The 20,989-nt window shown below is 50.6% G+C and overlaps 1 protein-coding gene across 4 annotated transcripts; it reads right to left on the bottom strand.

Moving 5' to 3' along the window:
• On the bottom strand, positions 1 to 16,350 carry DVL3 (dishevelled segment polarity protein 3). 4 transcript variants are annotated; one of them, XM_043875513.1, is made up of 16 exons: positions 15,877 to 16,350; positions 10,424 to 10,493; positions 9,801 to 9,922; positions 9,573 to 9,682; positions 9,242 to 9,377; positions 8,972 to 9,095; positions 8,687 to 8,756; positions 7,930 to 8,069; positions 7,674 to 7,750; positions 7,498 to 7,565; positions 7,194 to 7,343; positions 6,466 to 6,597; positions 6,114 to 6,281; positions 3,072 to 3,287; positions 2,574 to 2,984; positions 1 to 1,727 (listed from the first exon to the last, which is right to left on the bottom strand). In XM_043875513.1, the coding sequence occupies exons 1-16, from the start codon at positions 16,035 to 16,037 to the stop codon at positions 1,696 to 1,698; spliced, it is 2,187 nt and encodes a 728-aa protein (XP_043731448.1). In that variant the 5' UTR covers positions 16,038 to 16,350; the 3' UTR covers positions 1 to 1,695. The 4 variants fall into 4 exon arrangements, with proteins under 4 accessions (XP_043731448.1, XP_043731450.1, XP_043731449.1 ...); XM_043875515.1 differs by having other exon boundaries at positions 8,972 to 9,065; positions 15,877 to 16,346; XM_043875514.1 differs by having other exon boundaries at positions 1 to 2,984; positions 15,877 to 16,348.
• Between the last annotated feature and the right edge of the window lie 4,639 nt (positions 16,351 to 20,989).

Here is a 20,989-nt window from a genome sequence, read left to right as displayed (position 1 = left end):
TAGTAATAATAATAGCTACCATTTATTGAGCACCTATTCTACTGTGTGCCAGGCACTGTGCTAGGCACTTTTCGTACAATATCTAATTTAAGTCCTCACAACAACCCTGTGAGGTAGGTATTATTATCATTTTACATACGAGGAAACTGAGGCTCAGAGAGATTAAATAACTCTCTTATCACGCAACCAAAAAGTAGCAGAGTTGGGATTCAAACCCAGAACAACCTGACTCCAAATCCCAAGCTCCTGTGAACTAGAGTAGAGGCAGAAGGGAGAGGAAGGGCCAAATCCAAGGAAACTTGGAGTGGAATGGATATGATACACTGACTAGTAAAATACGGGAAGAAATTTAAGCCCATAAATGTTTCTAGCTGGTGAGCCTATGAAGAGGATGAACGTAACCAGAATTGGAATTCAGGAGGAACATACTTGGCGGTAGGGAGGGAAAGAGTTGAGTCCATCTGGACATATCCAAGGAGATATCCAGTGGATGATAAAAATACAGATCTAAAGGTAAAGGGCAGTTAGGGCTAGAGATATATATTTGGGAATCACCAGCATATCAATGGCAGTTGACATCAGGATGGATGATTCTATTTTGGGAGTAAATAGAGAGAAAAGAGAAGTGGACCAATGATGGAATACAGGGACCCTGAAGGCATGAGCAATAGTGGAAGAATCCTCAAGAGAGTCAGAGATGGCAGAACCAGAGGAGGAAGAGAAGTACAGGAGGCAGCCCCATAGTAGTGGCTAGAGGCAACCATGGTCTGGGCTGGGAGCAAACCTAGAGCTCCCAGAAGGAAGACAAAACTGAGTTACACTTCTAACACAGCCGTCATGCACCATACCCCCCCGGGAATATTTGTTAAATGAATGAATGCCAAAATACCCCTATCCTGGTTTACACCAAAACTTGGAGCTTAGGACTTCGTCTTACTCTTGACACCCCAGGTCTAAAAATATGGAAGCCTAGGTGAGCCAGAATTTATAGAAGAGGCTCATAGAGAAAGTCGTGATTTGTTTAAATGGGAGAATAAGGTTAAGAAAAAAAAAAAAAAAACACCCCACAAAACTTGGCACTCTATCTGGAAGTCCCAGAAGTCCTCCTGCCCAACCTTGCTCTGAGTTATCATGATGACTGTGAAAACACAGAAGGGTGTGGGGGGCAGGGGGCAGAATGAGAACAATCTGTTAGTTGCCTGGGGTGTCTTGTGCTGAGTCCAGCCTAAGCCCAGCTTATGGGCTTTATTCAGATAGGAAGATGATGGGGACATGTGTGGGAGGTGTGAGGGCTATGAAGAGAGAAAAGTCGGGGGACCAGCCCCACAACCTGGGAGAGGACTGGGAGAGAGGGTCCAGCCCTCTGGTCAGGGACCAGCCCTGAGGCTTAAGTGAATTTGCATAGGCACATGTGTGTGTGAGAGAGAGAGACAGACAGACACAGAGAGAGGGAGAAAAAGGGAGAGAGGGAGAAAAAGGGAGAGAGGGAATGAGAGAGCAGAGAACTCTCTGGGGAAAGGGGAACAGAGGCTTTCGTAGGTGGGTGAGAGGCTGGGGTGATTCTCAGAAGTCTAGTGACTTGACATGTTTGTTGAAGTGTGGGTATGGGGGTTGAATATCCTTGGGAAGCCCTGAGGGGCTGCTGAAGCAAGGTTCCTGGTCTCCTCAGAGGCTGGGCCTCCTCTTGCTGGGGACTCACAGAAAGTCAAACAGCCCGAAATTCTTGGCTGCTCCAGGCCCAGGAAAAATTGGGGGAGGAAAAAAGAAAGAAAAGAAATGTTTCAGCCCAGAGGTGAGATGAGCCTGCTGATTAGTAGGGTTAGGGGTCTGAAGGAACCAGCACACGGGGCAGGCATGGGGTGGGGGTAGGTTTGGGTGCAGAGCAGAGATGCTCCCTGGGATCTGCTAACAGTTCAAGCAACTGAGGGGGCCCTCTGGGCTTCTGCTAAGGTTGAGCGCAGGCAGGGTTAGTATGGATGGTTACTGGAGGGGACTGCTGCTCTAGGGTGTACGGCTGAAGCAGTAGGTGGGGACAGTTAGGAGGAGGGGCAGATGAAGCAAGTCTTTTTTGGTGTCAGTATTAAGGGGAAAAAAATCAAGAAATTGGCATGCATGTAAGGTTAATAGAGGGATGATGCCGCTAAATGAACGGTGAAAAGGAACTGGGAGAGGGGAGGCGGGGATGAGGGGTATGCAGGTCTTCAAGGGCACCTCTGGGGTCAATTCTTGAAATATGTGTGTGGGGGGGTTGGGGGAGGGTAAGGAGCAGCACTAGCCATTTGGGTCCCAGGGACATGAACGATCCTGGGAAGTCCTGCACAGCAGTTAGTGGGCAGAGGGACAAGCTGGGGCCGGTGGCAGGTTAAGGGCTGCATTACCGATCAGTGGGTGCACCCCACCCTCGCTGCACCCAGCGAGCAGTTAGCGTGCCTGGATTTAGTTCCATTTATTTCCCTTTCAGGTACCAGACAAAATAAAAAAGACGGACGGAGAGAGGAACGCAGCCAGCCTGGGCGGGGGTAGGATGGTAGTGGGGGAGGGGCCTGCTCACATCACATCCACAAAGAACTCACTGGGGTTTCCCATGGCCATGCGGAAGGACTGTCTGCTGGCGGTCAGTTCAGGGGGCACAGAGGCCAGGTCGCGGCCAGGAGGGGCTCCCGGGGGCCCCATGGCCGTGGGCGGTGGGGGCATCATCAACATGGGGGGCCCGTAGAGAGGGGGCACCCCAGGGGGGCCGTAGCTTGGGTGCGTGTGATGGCTGCGCAGGCTGCTGGCCAGCGAGTGGTGGCTGCGGTGGCTGTGCTCGCTGGCGGCAGGACCCGAGCGCTCGCTGGGCGCCCGCTCCCGCGGCCCCCGCAGGCTGCTGCGGGTCGTGTGGTCCGATTCGCTGCCGCTGCCGCCCGACTTCGAGTCCCCGGCCTTAGGGTCCTTCTCCTTCCGCCGGTCGCTGCCGCTACGATTGGAGCCACTGCTCCGGCTGCCTGCAGGGGACAGGCAGGGATGGGGTGGGAGACACTCAGAGCTTGCGGAGGAAGCCTGGGGCTCGCCCATGGCCCTCTCCTCATTACCTTCACTGTGCTGACTGCTGGCGCTGCCCCCGCCATAGCTGTACCCCAGCTCTGGGAAGCCTGGGTGCGGATTGTAGGGGTGTGGGGGCGGCGGGTACTGGTAAGGGAAAGCCATGGGCCAAGGGGCGGCCCCTGGGTGCGGCAGAGGGGCCAGCGTGTCCTGGTCAGAGGCGCCGCTGGAGCCGTCGTGATCGTGGAGGGAGAGGTTGGCCATGTCTGTGGAGGGAAGCGGAGGATGCATGAGCGGGGTCTGTCCCATGCCTCCGCACCCTTAGTCAGCAGAGAGATCCCCAGCCTAGGTCCGGTGGATGTGCTTGGGAAGACAGTAACAGCAGTGGCTGCCAGAATGGGAGGAGGGATAGGCCAGAGATCTCTCACTCCTTCAGACCCCCTCTGCCACCCTCCAGAGGTGGTAGGAAGGGAGACCCTGCAGAGACAGGCCCAGAGAAAACCGTCCCTTGGAAGGTGCGAGTCACCACTTCAGATGGTCAGGTGCCCAGTTTCTCCTGCTTCCTCAGTGGGCTGGAAGAAGGGGCAAAATTCTTATTTGGCAATTTTCTCCTCAGTTCGCTTAGAGGGTAAAAGGTAGGGAGGGGAGTATGGGAGGCTGAAATACCAGATAGCCACTAGATGTTGCACACCTGCCCCTTATCAGGCACAATACAAAGCACTTCATCTCATGAAAATGTTACCACAACCCTATGAGGAAGGTATGTTTAGTCACATTTTCCTTTTCCAGATGAGGACAGTGAAGTCCAGAGAGGTTAAATGATCAGCCAGAAGAGGTCAACCCAAACTGTAGAAGCTCAGAGTGGCTAACTTTACCTTTCCAGATGAGGGCATTAGTAAGAAAAAAGGAGTAGTTTGGGGAAATTTAGGTGAAATTTTGCCCTCCTCACTCACTCAGGACTAAAATCACACCCCATCTGTACCAGGTCCCAGAGCTCTGAGAGAGCTGCAGTTGCCCTAGGGGCCAGTTGTTGGATCCAGACTGAGTCCTTTGATCCCAGCCCTTAAGGGAGCTGACCCAAACTTACATGGGAGGAGTCAGGAGAGGGAGCTGAGGCAGCCTATGAAGTCTACCAGCCAAACCATCCACTGGTCAAGGCCAGTAGCTAGCATGAGTGGTGGTGGTGGTAGGAAGCAGGCAGCTGACTTGGTGACTACTTCAGCCACCAGGCTGTTGTCCGGTGGGCAGTGACTGTGTGTTTTTGGGCTACCCAAGTCCCCAGCTCTTCCCTTTGAGCTTGCCATGTTCGCAGCTGAGGAGACCTTGGCCAGTACAAAGGAAAAGGCCTGTTCTGTCAGCATCTCCCTGAGCTCGGCTTCTGGTGACTTGGTCCATGGATAGAAGACCAGAATGCCCTTGTGATGGAACAGTATCTCTGAGCAAAAGCCACAGCTATCCTGAGAAGCTTTATGTACCTCTGAAGGTTTGGGGCCAGGGCTGCCTTCTCCTAAATGATGATAATTATATTTGATTGAGTCTAAGGAGTCACTGATTATAAGATGCACTCCAATTTCAGATATTGAAATGTGAAAAAATGTTCTTCTTAGAATCAATTAAATATATGATAAATGGGTAAGCTTTTTTTTTTTTTTTAGAGCAATTACTGTGGGCCAAACATGGTGCTAAAAGCATTATATAAAGTAAAGTGAAGTCACTTAGTCGTGTCCAACTCTTTGTGACCCCATGGACTGTAGCCTACAAGGCTCCTCTGTCCATGGAATTTTCCAGGCAAGAGTACTGGAGTGGGTTGCCATTTCCTTCTCCAGGGGATCTTCCCAACTCAGGCATCGAATCCAGGTCTCCCGCATTGCAGGCAGACACTTTACCATCTGAGCCACCAAGGAAGCCCCAAAGCATTATATACATTAGCTTATATTCTCAAAACAAACCTATGAGATAGGTTTTACTGTTAACTCCATCTTACAGATCAAGAAATTGAGGCACTGAGAGGCTGTGTCACTTACTCATATTCACACAGTAAGGGTGGAGCTAAAATTTGAACTCGGAACTAACTCCAAAGCCTTATGCACTATTACTCCTCCTCCATGGGGCCACGCTGGAGCTGCTGAGGGCGAGGGACATTCCCCCCCATGCAGGGACCTGTGCTCCACAAGAACAGCCTTTCTAGTCCCTTGAACCTAATCTGAAGCAGAGACAGAACTGGCTTCTGAGGCTGGGCTTCAGCTCCTAATCCTGAGCCTGCTGTATTGTTTTGAGGACTCCCTTCTCCAAGGGCTGTCCACAGACTCTGGAGAATGGGGCTTCCCTGCAGACTTCTCCTGCTTAAGAACCCTCACTGGCTTTGTACTTTCTCACGATCAAGTCCAGATCCCTTGGTACAGCTTGCAGAGTCCTCTACAGGATGGCCCTGTCAGCTTTTCCAGCTTCAGTGGGAGGCACAGCTGCCACCTTCAGGGGTCTGAGGAGGCTGGGGACTTGAGGCCTCAGGCCAGCTCCAGTTCCTGTCTTAGTGGAATCTGCTTGGTGCTGTGAGGGTGAGCAGGAACCAAGGCTAGAAACTCTGATTGGCCTTGTTGGGGCAATGTTTCTGCAGCACTGTACACCCAGGACAGCCCTGATGTGGTGGGAAGAACAAAGGCTGGAGCCAGAAAGACCTAGACTCAAGGTCTTGCTTCTCTGCTTCCAGCTGTGAAACCTGGAGTGGACTACTTAACTTATATAAGTCTCAGTTTCCTCATCTGAAAACAGGATCATCTCCCCAAAGGCTTTAGGGAGGTTTTGAGGACTGAGTGATGCTTTAGAAACAACCAGCATGGTGCCAGGCACAGAGCAGGCACTCAGAAAATGCCAGCCCCAAGGGGGCTGGGCAGGGCAATGAAGAAGAACTGGTCTGGGCTCTGCCTAAGAACTGGTCTGGGCTCTGCCTCTACCACACAGAACTGTCAGGTCTTGAGGCTCCCCCACCTCTGCTGCCCCCTAATCTGGGTTCCCTAGAGTCTGCTGCCACATCCAACCAGGCCACTCCCACTTTCAACCAGGAGATGGGGCAAGGAGGTTGGGGAGGCACGTACTGCCACAGAGGTCGCCAAAGATGTAGTAGCACTGCTCGGAGAAGGTGATCTTGTTGACAGTGTGGCGGATGAAGCCGGCTTTCAGCAGGTTGCTGGCATACTTTCGGGCCTCTCGCCGGTCAGTGAAGCCTTCTACGTTGTGGTACAGCCAGTCCACCACATCTGAGCCTGAGGGCAAGGCTGCCACTTGATTGGGAGGCCCACCAGACCTGGGCTCTTCTGACCTCACAGGAGCCATGAGGCTGGTGCTGATTCCAACTCCAAGGGGTGGCCCAAGGGAGTTCTTGGTTCTTGGCCTGCCCCGCCCCACCACTTTCCACCCCTCCTTCATCCCACCATGGGGCCCTCTCACCGATGAAAGCGTTGGGGATGGTGATCTTGAGCCACATTCGGTCACGGACCTCTAGCCCGGATTCAGGGGAGGCCATGGCTTTTACTATGGCGGCCATGTCACTGTGGATGGACAGGTGGAAGTCGTCTAGGCCTGGGGGTGGGAGGTAGAATGGTGAGGCAGAAAGGGGCTATGGAGTCAAGTACACAGGAGTTTGCATTCCAGCTCTACTGCCTAATAACATGGACCAATGTCAGGAAAATTACCAACATTTTGGACACTCAGTTTCCCCTTCTGTAAAAATAGGGACTTTAGTATCTATTTTACAAGGATATTTGAAGAAAGAATTAAATAATGTAAATGAAAGTGCTTAGCCCAGTGTATAATGTGTGCTGTGATAATAGAAAGGAATTCATTTACTGAGCGCTTACTTTATGCCACATACTGTGCTTTATGTTTTATTTGTATCCTCTCATTAAACTCCAGAAGCCTGGTAAAGTGCATATCATCAGTCCCATTTTACAAGAGGAAACTGAGGCTTACTGGGTGCTCAGTACAGGTTCAGAAGCAAACTGTTTGGTGAGGGTCAGTGTCCACTGAGGGAAACTGCAGAGTGAGGTGGCTGGAACAAATTGACTCTCCTCTCCAGCTCCCTTGGATGCTCAAGCAAGAGTCTCCAGGTGGGCCTTCAGCAGTCCCTTCCAGCTGGTCCTATGTGCTGGGCCCAGGGGTCGGGGTTGGACACTCACGCTCTGTGTCAGGGATGGAGCTGGTGATGGAGGAGCTGGTGGAGGTGATGGTGCTCAGGGAGGGGCTCATGCCGTAGGCAGGGAAGGTGCCGGTCATGGCTGCAGTGTGGGAGACCCAGGCCGCGGGGTCAATGGGCCGGATGGGCTCACCTGCAGGGAGGATGAGGAGTCAGGGACTACCCGCCCTGCCCACTGCCTGGCCCAATAGAATAGGTGTGAGATTTGGGGTAACACAGAAGGAAGGAGAGACAGGGCTCACGTATGCTAAGCACCAGCTTTAGGGCCCAGCCCCCCATCCACTTACTCCTGGGCAGTGTGAAGCACCCACGTGGACTTGGGTCCCAGCACTTGGCTACAGTCAAGGTGATGGGCCTGAAAGCAAGGGTGTCCCTAGTGAGGGCAGGATGTGTGGAGGCCAAACCAAGCCCCTTCCCTGTTAGCCAGAAATACCTGCCCTCTCCTCCCCAATGCCATCCATACCCTGGTTTGTGTACAATTTCCCGAAGTACTCGGACCGCATCATCGTTACTCATGTTCTCAAAGTTGATCTCGTTTACCTGGGAAAAAGGAGCAGGAGAGGAATATGCAGCTGTGTTGGGGAGATGATAGGCAAGCTGGGCAGGGAAGCTAAGTTTGGTGGGCTAGGGAGTCCTCCCCATACCAAGAAGCAGGATACAGAGTGTGCGGACATTTCCCTGTCTCTATCCATACCACCACCAAGGGTGGGCAATGGTACCTGTAATAGCATGTCTCCTGGCTCAATGCGTCCATCAGCAGCCACGGCCCCACCCTTCATGATGGAGCCGATGTAGATGCCTCCATCACCACGCTCGTTGCTTTGGCCCACAATGGAGATGCCCAAGAAGTTATACTTTTCTACAGGGAGTAATAAGAACTTAAGACGGGAAGAACGTTCCTACCCAAATTCTAAGCCCCTCATTAGAAAAGGGTAGAAAGGGACAAGAACTAATATTTATTGAACTTGAATCAGGCACTGTATTCAGCATACTCAAACATACTTTCACTTAATCCTTGTTGGCCATGACGTAGGGACTCAATCCTATTTTACAGAGCAGAAACTGAGGTGCAGAGAATTTGAGTGACTTTTCTAAGCCATGAAGTGGCAGAGTTAGGATTCAAACTCAGATTTAAATTTCAAAGTTGGGGCTCTTTTCACTATATCCTGCTACTTCCTAAAGAAGAGCACCTAGGGCAGAAATCAGAGACCAAGAATGCAAGGGATGGAAAGCGGGAAGCGGGGAAGCATCAGAATCACTTCCTTTAGGAAGCCGTCCTGGATGCCATTCTCTGCTTCCATAGTGCTTATCTCTGTCATAGCTCTGATCATGAGATACTGAATGAATCAGTGCATGTAGCTGTTTGTGCTTTTGAAAGAGAGCTCCTTGAGGGAAGGGAACATATCGTGTGTCTCTCTGCACTCCCAGTGTCTGGCACGTAGCAGGTGCTGGACAGTGTCATTTCATGAGACTCACCCATGTTGAGAGTGACGGTGATGATGTTGAGTGACATGGTGGAGTCCGTGATGCTGCTGAAGGACGAAGACTGGAATAGACAGAGGCCCTGAGCAGCAGGCAGGGGTGGCAGGAACTCACTGCTCCCACTGAGCTCCTCCTCAAGGCTAGCCCTCAGCACCACCTCCCCTCTGGGATGCTATACCCTGACCCAAGGGGAGGGATCGAAGGAAGCACAAACTCTCATCTTGCTGGGGGCAGGGAGGCTCAGTCTGCTCCACCCACCCCAGCATCTTAGCCCCATACCCGCTCAATCCGGGAAACCTTCTGCTTCCGTCGCCGCCGCTTGTGTCTCCTCATCAGGCGTGAGGCGCTGCTCTGCTCTGTGGAGCTGCTGAACCTGTGGGGCCCACAGTCGTTCCCCACCAGGCTGGCCCAGCCCTATCCCATAAGAGGCATCGCAGGGCCCACGTCCCCACCACAAAGCCCACATCCCGCCCAGGGGCCCAGCATCCTCAGGGTTCAGGGCTCATACGAGTCACCTATCCCACAGTACCCAGGAAACCAAAGCCCCACCTGCTGGTGGAGTCATCCTCATCTGAATCAAAGAAGCTGGTGGTCTCCAACTCGCTGCTCATCAGGGTAGAGGAGCTGTCATAACCCCCTGGCTCTCGTCGCCGCTCCCCCTTGGCAGTTCCATTCAGCCGGGTTGCTGTAGGGGATGGAGGCAGCTGGGCTCACAGTGCTTGATGAAGGAGAGAAGGAGGCGAGAGGGACGAGCCAGGGGCTGTACTGGGGCCAGGTCTATCCAGAGCTCAGGAAGGAAGGCAGAGAGGTGGGTAGCTGGGTGGAAGGGGCAGGGAGAGATGCTGGGGGTGGGGAAGGTGTGGGTTCAGGGAAGACGCACTGTGCTCTGGGCCGTCCCTCCGGCGTGGCCGCTCTCGCTGGGCAGACACCAAGGAGTCAGTCTCTGTGTCATTGTCCAGGTTCTCCTGGCTGCCCCCACCAGCGTGAGGGCTGTAGGGAAGAGGGGACTTGGTGGGGGAGGGTGCAGGCTGGGGGCCCCCTCCCCCAGCCCTGAGCTGAGCTGAGGCAGCCTCCCCAGGGGCTCTCCCCACCCTCCGGTCACACTCACTGGAACGACGGGGGCCGGGAATCACCGATGCCTCCCGTGCGCTCCATGGGCGGTGGTAGTTCTGCTGGGCTGTCAGCACAGAAGGGCGCTGGTTCTGGGTGTGAGCCTTCAGCCGACACCAGCTGATGGGGAGGAGATGCATGGGTACTGGGGCACAGAGGCCCCAGGGAAAAGGGGCTAGCTGGCTTATGGCAGGGCATGAAGACTTGGGAAGAATGAAGCAGGGGACATGGGGAAAGAAGAGACGGGACTGTGCAAGGTCAGCTGAGACGAGGAGGAGGCTGAAACGCATGGGCTGGCAAAATGGAATCAGGGCAGAGAACAACGGTCAGAGGTCCAAAGTAGAGGTCGGCAAGTGACAGAAGGAAACCTGACAAGTGCCACAAAGGACATAGGAGACATTTTTTGTCTCCAGTGTGTACTTCTGTCTCTTTCTTTCCCCACTTCCCACCACCTTCCCACTTTTCACCAAGGCTATAGAATCTGGAGTGAGAGAGTTCAGTTAGAAAACTCAAGGAAGATTCAGATACTGAAGCATCAAACTACGGTCTCAGCAATGCCTTTCCTCCATCCAGCTCACTGCAGGAATGCAGGTGGAGAGAGGGTTGAGGCGAGCTCCTTACCCAGGACACCACCCGGCCATTGAAGCAGGGCAGCTTGGCATTGTCGTCCGAGATCTCCTCCTTCACCACTCTGCAGGGAAAGGAGAGTGTCAGAGTGAGCTTTCTGGGGTGGGAAATACAACCCCAACTCTCAGGGCTCCTGTACCCTGAACTGGGAATCAAACCACCAGTATAAGCCTGTTCAAATGGGAGCAGAGGTGGGGTGACCGAGGAACAGTTCTTTATCACCACCAGAAAGACACCAGCCATGCCCAGGCCACTGCCTTCCTGGGGCATCCTCTTGACCATCAAGTGATTGCAAATTACACCTGATAAATCACTGTCCCCAATGAGTGCAGTCACCCCTAGAATCTCAAGAGCTGTACTCATCCCCCAACATGGCTCTCCTGTGCTAGATTTTCTCTTTCCCTCTGAACCTAAACTAGGAAAAAAATACACCCTTATCACTGTCCTCTTCTCAGTTGGGAATCCTTACATTCTTCTGGGAGGTGTGGATGAGGAATTGAAGGAAATTAGGAAAGAGAAGGGGAGAAGGCATTTACCAAACATCTCCCACTGCCACTATGACACTGGTAACAACTGCCTTCATTTACTGAGCATGCACTATGGGTTAAGCACTAAGCGAAGCAGTTTACTAGTAACACTTTATTTAATATTCTCAGCAATGCTGTAAAATAGATACAGATGGGGAAACCAAGGCTTGGCAGGTTCAGAAATTCACCTACAGTTACACAATTGATAAGTGAAGAGCTGGAATTTGAATCCTGGTCAGCCTGATTCCAAAGCCTTTATTCTTACCTATACCATCTTATCCCCCTACAGTTAGAATGTATAATCTTCACATCAGCCTCACTGTATAGACAATATGGTCTTGATTTTATGAATAAGAAAATAGAATCAGAAACTTGTTCAAGGTGACGGAGCTAGATGTCAGGGCTGGAATTCCACTCCAAGCTTGTCTGACTCCAAAGCCTATATTCTTCCCAGGATATTTCACATTATTTCCCGTACAGTGATGGAGGTGATGTGGGTCTGTGTGGAGGGTGGGGGTGTGGGAGACAGTGATGCGGGACATAGGCGAGGCAGGTAGCATATAGTCTCAGGCGTGCAGTTTGGCCTGGTGCATCAGTGAGGCAAGAAGTCAGATCATAACTATAGTTTGGGGCCAGGAAAGGGAACAGAAAAGCTTGACCGCCCCCCACCTCCACCCCCTGCCAGACTGCATCAGACATCTCAGGAGCACAGAGCTATAAAGCTGTGATCCAGGGCAAGAGGAAGACATGTGCCTGGAGCTCCAAGCAGAGAGGGAAGACAGGAAGGAGGCTGGGAAGCCCAGTCCTCCCTTGTTCTTAAAGCAGTTCCTTCCCAGAGCTAGGGACGTGCTTGGCTCCTAGTGATGCTCACATTCCTGGACTCACAGCCAAGTTCAAAGGCTGAGCATGCCCTCCTCCCTCCCATTCAGCTCTGACTCCTCCGACGTTTCCAACCCCACAGCGACCCCAAGAAAGCAGCTCAAATCATCCTGCATAGGCTCACCACAGAAAGCCTGGAGACAGAACAGACTAGAAAACAGAGACATAGACATAGCTCAGACCCACTAGCCAGTCTGATCGCAGGGGACCCCAAGCTTGTAACCCCCACGGGAATTGGGGCTCAAATTGAAAGGAGGTATGTGGGCCATGGAGCAAGGACTGCGACCTTCTCTGGAGAGGGTCTCAGCACCCCTGTGGTGGGAAACTGCTGCTGGGTTCCCACCACCCCCTCCCCCTGGAGGCCCCACCACACTGCTCCACACTACAGATGTTTCCTCTCTTTCTGGGGGTCACCGACAGGTCACCAAGGCTCTGCTGACTCACAATGATCAGCTGATCTTCAGCAGCCTTGGGGGACTTCAGACAGGCCTCCCCCTCCCACTGTGGAGCTGAATGGCTCAGGGTTCCACAGCGCTTATACACTCACATACACACATATACCAAGAGGAATCAGACAAATCTGGGTTCAAATTCCAATTCTGCCACTTATTAGCCCTCCTCTCAGAGAATTTTTTTAACTTTTCCAAGCCTTTTCTCATCCTGGTAAGTGAGATTTGTAAATGCCTGACACAGGCCAGACATACACTAAAAACTAGTTATTAACTTTGTCAATTTTTTGCGGGATCCATACTCTCTTTCTAACTAGGTGTAAGTTTCTAAGGGCAGGGACCAAACAAATCTGCTTACCACTCATTGTTCAATCGACTAAAAAGCCTTTGCCGAGAGCCCAGTGGGCTTTAAGTTTTGCGCTTGCCGTTGCATGGCGCTCAAGAAGCATCAGACCTGGAACCTGCCCTGTTCTTGCAGGTTACTGACCAATGCACAGTTCATGTGAGTATACTGCAAGTGGAAGAGATCAGAGCTGAAAGGGCAGCAGATGTGTTTACTGGACAGACACCTGCTGAGTATTAGTGTAGGGTCCTGGCTACGACCAGGGTAGGTGTAAGGATAAATAGGAATAAGTGCCATAACTTTAAAAAGTACAACTCAGAGGAAAGAATTTGAACCTGGAGAAGATCAGGGAAGAGAAGTACTTCACGTAGAAGGCCCAGAGACAGGCCAGTGTGTGATGTGGAGCCAGGAGCAACACACTTAGTGGCCCATGCTATTCCTCCCATAGCTCACGGCCCCTCTAGTGGTGGTACCTTGTTCTCCCATCCACCATCTCCTCAGTGCTGAAAATGTTTAATGTTTATTTCTATATCTCAAATAATTTAAGAGGACCAGGCCTACCCTGAGCTTGACAAATACTTCTGGAGACCAGATGGGGGTTGGGGAGTCCTCAGACCTTACTCACTTGGTAAGTGAGCCTGGAGAGCTGGAGGAGACAGCAGCCTTCCTTCCCTGACCCACTTCCCCATCTGTCAGCAGGGGTCACAGGGCCCTGCCTGACCCCTTATCATGGGGCTAGGATAGGTGGCAGCCCTGTCACCTCCACAGTTTGCCAAGGCTCAGCATCTCCCTCAGAGAGGATGTATTTGTTAAGTGATGGTGATAATAACACCTACAGTTGTGTGATTAATGCCTTAGACTTTGGAGCCAGGTTCCTAATAAGCTCTGCCACTTATTAGCTGTGTGACCTTGGGTAAGGAAGTTACTTAAGTTTTCTGTGCTCTAGTTTCCTCATCTATAAACTGAAGATATTACTACCTATTCCACAGGACTGTTAAGAGGATCTGAATGAGTAAAGATTTGAAAGTCATTTAGATCAGTGTCTTCACACTATAAGCACCATAAAAAGAGTTTAACAAATGAAATATAGATATATACATTCCTCAGCTACTAGTTATCTGTGACAAGATAGCCCTACCAGGTCTCCTTATCAATAATCCTTCTGAGGATAAACAAGATCAATCTCCTCTACTTCATTTTTACCATTGTTCTCAACACTGCTAAAATGGCCTATTCTAATATTTTGCAAAAGATGGTTCAAGTTCAAGTACCACTGATGAATGCAAGATTTCAGGAGTATCTGAATGAATGTTTAACTCAAGAGTTAAATATTTTTAAACATAGTTTAGAAAGAAATATAAATAGAAAACTCAGACCTGTGGTTCCATATTATTGATTGGGTCAAACTAGGAGTGAGTGGACTGACAGTGGACTTAAAGACATTAAGTCAACAATGAGTAGATGTAATGGGGACCCTCTGACTTCAGTTAGGCCTGGCTTGACAGCAGCCTGAGGAGAGTGGGAGGTGGCCCACGGAGGTCTAGGTTTATGAGGTGGGGGCACTCGGCCTAGTGGATTCTCGGATGAATGGGGGTAGAGACACAGGCCTAACCTAGTCCCTTAAGGCACTTGGCCCCAGGCTGGCCCCATTGGACTCCAGCTGATTTTCCACTATCCCATACCCTGAGGCAGTATCTTGGTCTCTTCTAACTCCCTCTTCCCTTACCAGAGCAAGGCATCTCCCCTAGTCCCCTCACCACTCCCACCCCTTGCAGATGGATCCTCCTTCACCATCTTCCAATTGGGGGTGTCTGTCTCTGGACTGAAGCCAGACAATCATTACTACACCAGGAGTACTCCACCCCAAGGCAGGAACAGCAACAGAAACAAGAATAGTTAGAAGCTGCATAGTACTTCCCACCTTATAAAGCACTTTCACACATATGAGCTCAAGGGCTCATCAAACCCTGAGTTCCAGGGGGAAAGGTGACGCGAAAACATGCCAGGCAGAAGACAGAGAAGGTGATAGCATCCCAGAGCCAGGAGGGCTAGGGGCCTTGCAGAGAAGCCAGGGTGGTGAACACCAGGGAGAAGAATGTCTCCCCTCACTCAGCTCCGGGCCTCGGCTCTAAAGAGCACTGTAGGCCTCAGGCTATGGCTGGAGAGGCGGCCTTTAGGCCTGGAGGGCCCAGGAAGGCCTTCCCCGCAGGCCTTCAGGCCCAGTGCCCAGTTACTGCGGGGCAGGCTAGTGTGGGGGCCTCCCCCTCCCCAGTCCCCTGGGAGTTGGAGGGGGGTGGTGGTGGGGGGTGAGGGGATCAGCCAGGCTCCCCCTCCCAGGCCAGCTGCTACAGAACCTTCCGGCTCCAACATTCCATCCCCTCTTAAAGGGGAAGTCACTACTTCCAAACTCCGCCTGTCCAAAGCCCTGCAGCTGGGGGAAGAAGACTCCGCCAGGGAGGGGAGGATGAACACGAGAGACCCTTCCTAGCCCTCCCATTCAGGATCTGAGGCCTTTTCCAAGGTCTCCTCCTTGGCCACCATCTGGAGGAAAGAGGCCCCACTTCTGCGAGGGAATCTGCACCTGGGCTAGTGGGGACTCCTCCTCCGGGGTGAGGCGCCCTGCTCCCTGACAACATCCCAAACGGCCCACAGGGGACAGGGGAGACAGCTAAGTAAACATCAGAGCTGCAGACCTTAGTTTACAGCCTGAGCACCCCCCAGCCAATTCAAGGTCCCACAGCATAGCCCCTAGATGCTCCATATTCCAAATATGGCTCGGAGTTGTGAAGCTGAAAAGATGGAGAAGGCGAAGGCCGAGTGCCAAACACCCTGAGTCTCTGCTAGAAAGGTGGCTGCATTGGCAGGAGGGTTGGGGAATGCGCTCCGGAATGGGGGGGGGCGGTGTGTGTGTCTGTCTGTGTGGGCCACTGGTTTCTGAGGAGGTGAGGGAGCTTGACTGGGCTGGAACTGACTGCTTCTAGGGAGCTGAACGTCCCCTTTAAACTAGGGGGCCAGGGTCCCAAACAAGAGGGGAAAGGGGAACCCCTAGAGGGGCTGAAAGTCCAGCCTCTGAAAAAGCCAACGGGGGCCGAATGGCCGCGTGGCCCCTAGAATCCAGAGTAGGGCTAGAAGCCAGCGTACAAGCTGGGGGGGGGGGGGGGGGGGGGCGGGGAGGTCCAAACTGGTCGAGTGGGCCCCTAGAAGCGGAGTAGCCGGGGTCCCTCGGAGGCGAGGCGGAGCCATCCTCACCCGAAATCGTCGTCCATAGACTTGAAGAAGAACTTATAGCTGGGTCGTTGCAGAACGCCCTTAAAGTCCGCCAAGGTGACGCGCTCGGCGGGCAGGGGCAGCTTCACCAGGTACGGCGTCTCCTGCCCGTCCAGGTGGTAGATGATCTTGGTCTCGCCCATGGCTCCGGCCTCGGGCCCGGCGGCCCGCGCGCTGCCTGCTCGGGAGGCCGGGCCGGGCCTCTCGGGCGGCGGCGGCGGCGGCGCTCGGCGCGGCCCAGCGGCTCAGCCCAGCTCCGCGGCCGGCCGTGGCGCCAGCTCCCTTGTTCTCCGGCCTCTCCCGGGTCCCAGCGCCGCCTGCCGCGGTCGCGGCCACCGCTTCCGCTCCCCACTCTCGCGGCTCGGCTGACTACGGCGACTCTTCCGGTGGCCGCGGCCCTCCCGGCTCTGGGCAGCGGCCGGGTCCACTCTCCGCCCCCGACCCCGGTGCGCCCCGCCCCGGTGCGGCCCCGCCCCTGGCCGCCGCCGAGCCGCTCAGGCCTCACGGCAGATGGCCTGGGTCTCCACCGGACCCGCGGACACCCCGCCCACCCACCAGGCGGTGCTCGGCTCCTGCGCTCTAGTCCCAGGCCCGGGGGGGGGGGGGGGGGGGGGGGCGGGGAGCGTGGCAGCGGTCGCCTACGCCCCCAGGGGCTGGATGGATAGATCGCTCCAGGATGGCCGGGTTCCCGGACTCTTCAAGACCCTGGCTCTGGACCCAAGGGGATCGGCTGCTCCTCTGCAGCTGGGGAGGCATTAATGCAGGGGTTGCTTTGCTTCCCAGAGAAGAGGTTCTGACCAAGTATTTCTGGAGGATAGAGACCTCATCGACCTGGCCTTATAGGGTTTGCTGAGAAGCATAGCTGCTGTCATTGAGTCTACCCGACAACTCCTTACGGACAGAACAAGATCAAGTTCTGATTCCTTCTTGTAACCTCAGTACCTTAAGTGTGAAGTAGTGATTTAATAAATGGACTGAATGCAGAATGAGCTTAAGTATGAAGATGTCTGCCTGACTGGGACATGAAGTCTCAAGTCAGGGCTAAGTATAATCGTTTCTAACAGATCTCCTCATGCCTAAGCTTTTAACTTGTTTAATAAATACTGAGTGCCTACTATGTGCAAGGCATACTGCATGAAAGGGAGAGGAAAACAAGGCAGATAAGGCTGTTCTCAGACTTTTCACTCATTTGGAAGGAGGCACAGTGTTCAGTCGCTCAGTGGTGTCTAACTTTTTGCGACCCCATGGATTGTAGCAGCATACAGGCTGTAAATAAATAACTTCAGAATGACAAATGCTATGAAAAAGGGTAAAACGGAGTGATGTGATAGTAATGGGAAACAGCAATATAGGCAGTCAGAGAAGGCCTTTTCCATTTGCCTGAAGACCTAGAACTAGTGAGGAAGCAGCTATAAGAAGGTCTGGTCTGGAGGAAGAGCATTCTAGGCAGACGGACAGCCAAGCATAAGGGCTAAGGCAAGAATAAACTTGCCAAATTTGAAGAACAAAAAGTCATTGTGACTACAATGATGGTGGTAGATGAGTGTCAATTAGGTAGGCTGGGTCCAGACCACATAGGTCCTTTTAGGCCACAGAAACAAGTTTGGGCTCCTCCCATGCCATTTTGCATACTGTTGCCAAATTAGCATTTCAAGATTAAGGACCTTTCAGATACCTCTTCATCTTAGAAACCTCTCCACATTTCGCAGTACTTCCCAAATATCCTTAGCATGATATTCAAAGCTCTCCATAATCTAACCTCTATAGCCTTTTTTTGATTGTATCCTGACTATAAAGTTCTGACTTCACAATCTGTTCGACCTACTTGTCAGCCCCTGCTCACACACTGAATATATTTTCATCTCACACCTTCCCTTTACATTTTTATCAAATAGGCATGCATAGACAAATATTAAGAAAACCTTTAACAGCAGTCCTGTTTCATTTCCCTCCCCACCCCCATCCCAGTGTACATTTTTTTTAAGCTCATATTACTTCTTGATTTATACATTCTATAGGTCTTTCAAAAATTTTAATGTATTTATTTATGACTATGCTGGGTCTTCATTGCTGTGAGCAGGCTTTCTCTAGCTGAGGGGCATGGGCTCAGTAGTTGTGGCGCATGGGCTTAGTTGCTCCAAGGCATGTGGGATCTTCCTGGACCAGAGATTGAATCCATGTCCCCTGCATTGGCAGGTGGATTCTTAACCCCTGGACCACCAGGGAAGCCCTTATTTATGCATTCCAGACATTGTTTGTTGATTTCCAATTTTGATTGATGGATTTACCTTTTCTCCACCTCCCCTAACCTCTTAGGATTTTGGTTAAGAAAATATATATAGTACGTAGTATTGACATTTAAATGTTTCCAACTCTTCTTCCTGGCATTAATCATTGCCTTGCTCTTTCATTTGCTTTTCTATATAGTGTACTTATCATTAAGTCTTTCCACATAATCTAATAGCTTCTCAATTCATATTTTACTAATTCAATTAAATGTATTAGATAGCCCATCGGCTTTCTTTTCTGGACCCTTCCATTCCATTGCTCTGGTCCGCACTGCTGGCTGTCTCAGCTTGTGAACAGCTCTCATCCTTTTTTGCATCATTCTCTGAACTCTCTTTACCTCTCCTCTGTGTTGGATCCCAGTTTCCTCAATTTACTCCTTGATAGTAGTAAACACATCCTTTGGTAGTTTCCCTTGCAAGCATGAGAGATAAAAATTTGGGGTGAACTATTATGGAAAAGAATCTGAAAAAAATATATATATTAATATGTATAAAACTGAATGACTTTGCTGTACACCTGAAACTAACACAACATTGTAAACCATCTATACTTCAATAAAAAGTTTTGAAAAAAAAATTTTTAATTGGGGAGAAATTTGAAAAGATGAGAGTATAATTCTGCATTGCAAGTATTAATAATTTTCCTTCAGAATTCTGAGTCATTCCATTGTCTTCTAGCTTCCAGTGTTGCTATTAAGTGATCAGTTTGATCTCTTAATTTGTACAGGACTTGTTTTTAACTCTCTTTGCAAGTCTTTAGGAAGTTCTCTTTATCCCTGGGGGCTCTCAAATTTCTTGGTGATATGCCTTGGTGCTACTCACTGTGCTAGGCATTGGGTGAGTACTTCCCAACTAGAAGTTCAACAATACTTTCTTGAATTATTTAGTAACATCACTACCATTTTTTTCCTGTTGTTTCTGCAACTCCTGCTAGATGTTGGACCTTCTGGATTGATCCTTTTTTCTCCTTTATCATCCACTTTATTTTTAAATGATTTCACCTTTTTGCAATATTTCTTAACATTATTTCCAACCTTTCCCCTATCTCATCATACAGGTAAAATATTCACAATTAAAAGTTCAGTAAGTATATAAGCATGGACATAGTATAATCTCCCTCCTATTTGGTTTTGTACTCCTCCAGTTTTCCAGTAGGAAAAAAATCATTTACCTATTTTTTTCATTTCCAAGAGTTCTTTTGTTCTCCAACTTTTCCTTTTCATACCATTTATTCAAAGACACAATATCTTCCTGAGCTTTGAGAATTATAACATTTTCATCTCTTAAGTTTTCAGAAAGTTACTTTGTGAATTCCTTGGTTTCAATTTTCTGTTTGTTTTGATCTCTATCTTTCATGTTGCAAGGTTCCTCAAATGTCTGGTGGCCCTTAATGGTCTATTCACATTTAAGAGTGAAATACTAAAAAACTAATTCTAAGTTCTGTCCATGTATCAGTTCAGTTCAGTTCAGTCGCTGAGTCGTGTCCGACTCTTTGCGACCCCATGAATCGCATCATGCCAGGCCTCCCTGTCCATCACCAATTCCGAGTTTACTCAAACTCATGCCCATCAAGTTGGTGATGCCATCCAGCCATCTCATCCTGTTGTCCCCTTCTCCTCCTGCCCCAATCCCTCCCAGCATCTGGGTCTTTTCCAATGAGTCAACTCTTCGCATGATGTATAGGGTTTATTAAATAACCAGCTTCACTGTAGGGTGATGAGTGGGGGAAAGACGGATTTCTTTTTTTCTTGAAACAAAAATGTGTATTTGTGGGCCTTTTGTCTGTAATTGTTTTAGCCTAGGAGCTATGTCAATTCTGCTCACCTTCAGAGCCCTGCTACTCATATACTTTCACTTTATCTCTCTTTTTCAATCTAGCCCCTCACTCTCATCCCCACCACGTCTCCTATTAAATCCAGAGGTTCTAAAGGTTTATACTTTCCCTGAGGTTCTGCGATTTCACGGTGCTATTTTTGTTGACTATGCTGGGCACTCACTGACTCTCATCAGTCTAGAAACTCATGACCTTTGGATTTAGGAAACCTTTATAAGTAGTTCTTTGAATTGCCTCCCCACCACTTCTCCAGAGACTAAAGTTCCCATTTCTCACAGAGAAGTAGGGGTAATCACTTGGTTGGATCAGATAAAGTAAGGACCTGGGGGGCTTTTTCTCATACACATCTCAGATTCCCCTCCCCCCAACCCCAGTTCTCAGCCCCAATCTGTACCCCTTCTCCTGAGCCTCTTCTGGGTTCAGAAGGGCACACTGATTTGCCTCTTGTTAACGACCACCTCAGCAGGTAGAGTCCATCTCATTCTGCTCTGTTAGCTCAACTTCCACCTTTCCATTTACTTTTTTCCCCAAATGTTGATGTCTCTCCTTCATTGCTGCCACCTTGTTTTCCTTGTCATGGAGTCACGTGCTTTTTTCGAAGAATTCCTCTGTTGACGTTTGAAAGGGGTTTTGGAGGGAGTAAAAAGCCCATGTGTTCAATCTGCCATACTCAAGTGGAAACCCTTTGCTTTGCTTATAATGTTCCCTTCTACTCTTTTTTTTTTTAAAGGCCACTCAGGTGTCACAATCCTATAAGCCTTCTCCCTAAGCACCCAAACTAGAAGGAATATCTTCCTTCTAAAAAGTTCTACAGGCCACTTCTGATCTCTGCCACCCACTAGGTATAAATTAGAGGTATTCTACAGTTATTTGTACTTAACTGCCCCTATGAGGTCCATTTGTAACCTTCACATGCTCTCTAGTCACTAGGTCCTGTATTTGACAAAGAAGAAACTGAGATTTACTGAATAAG

This window comes from Cervus elaphus, chromosome 19, assembly GCF_910594005.1.
Source record: "Cervus elaphus chromosome 19, mCerEla1.1, whole genome shotgun sequence".
Taxonomy (NCBI): Eukaryota; Metazoa; Chordata; class Mammalia; order Artiodactyla; family Cervidae; genus Cervus; species Cervus elaphus.
Note: the sequence above shows the minus strand (reverse complement) of the source record. Positions and strands in the feature narration are given on the sequence as shown.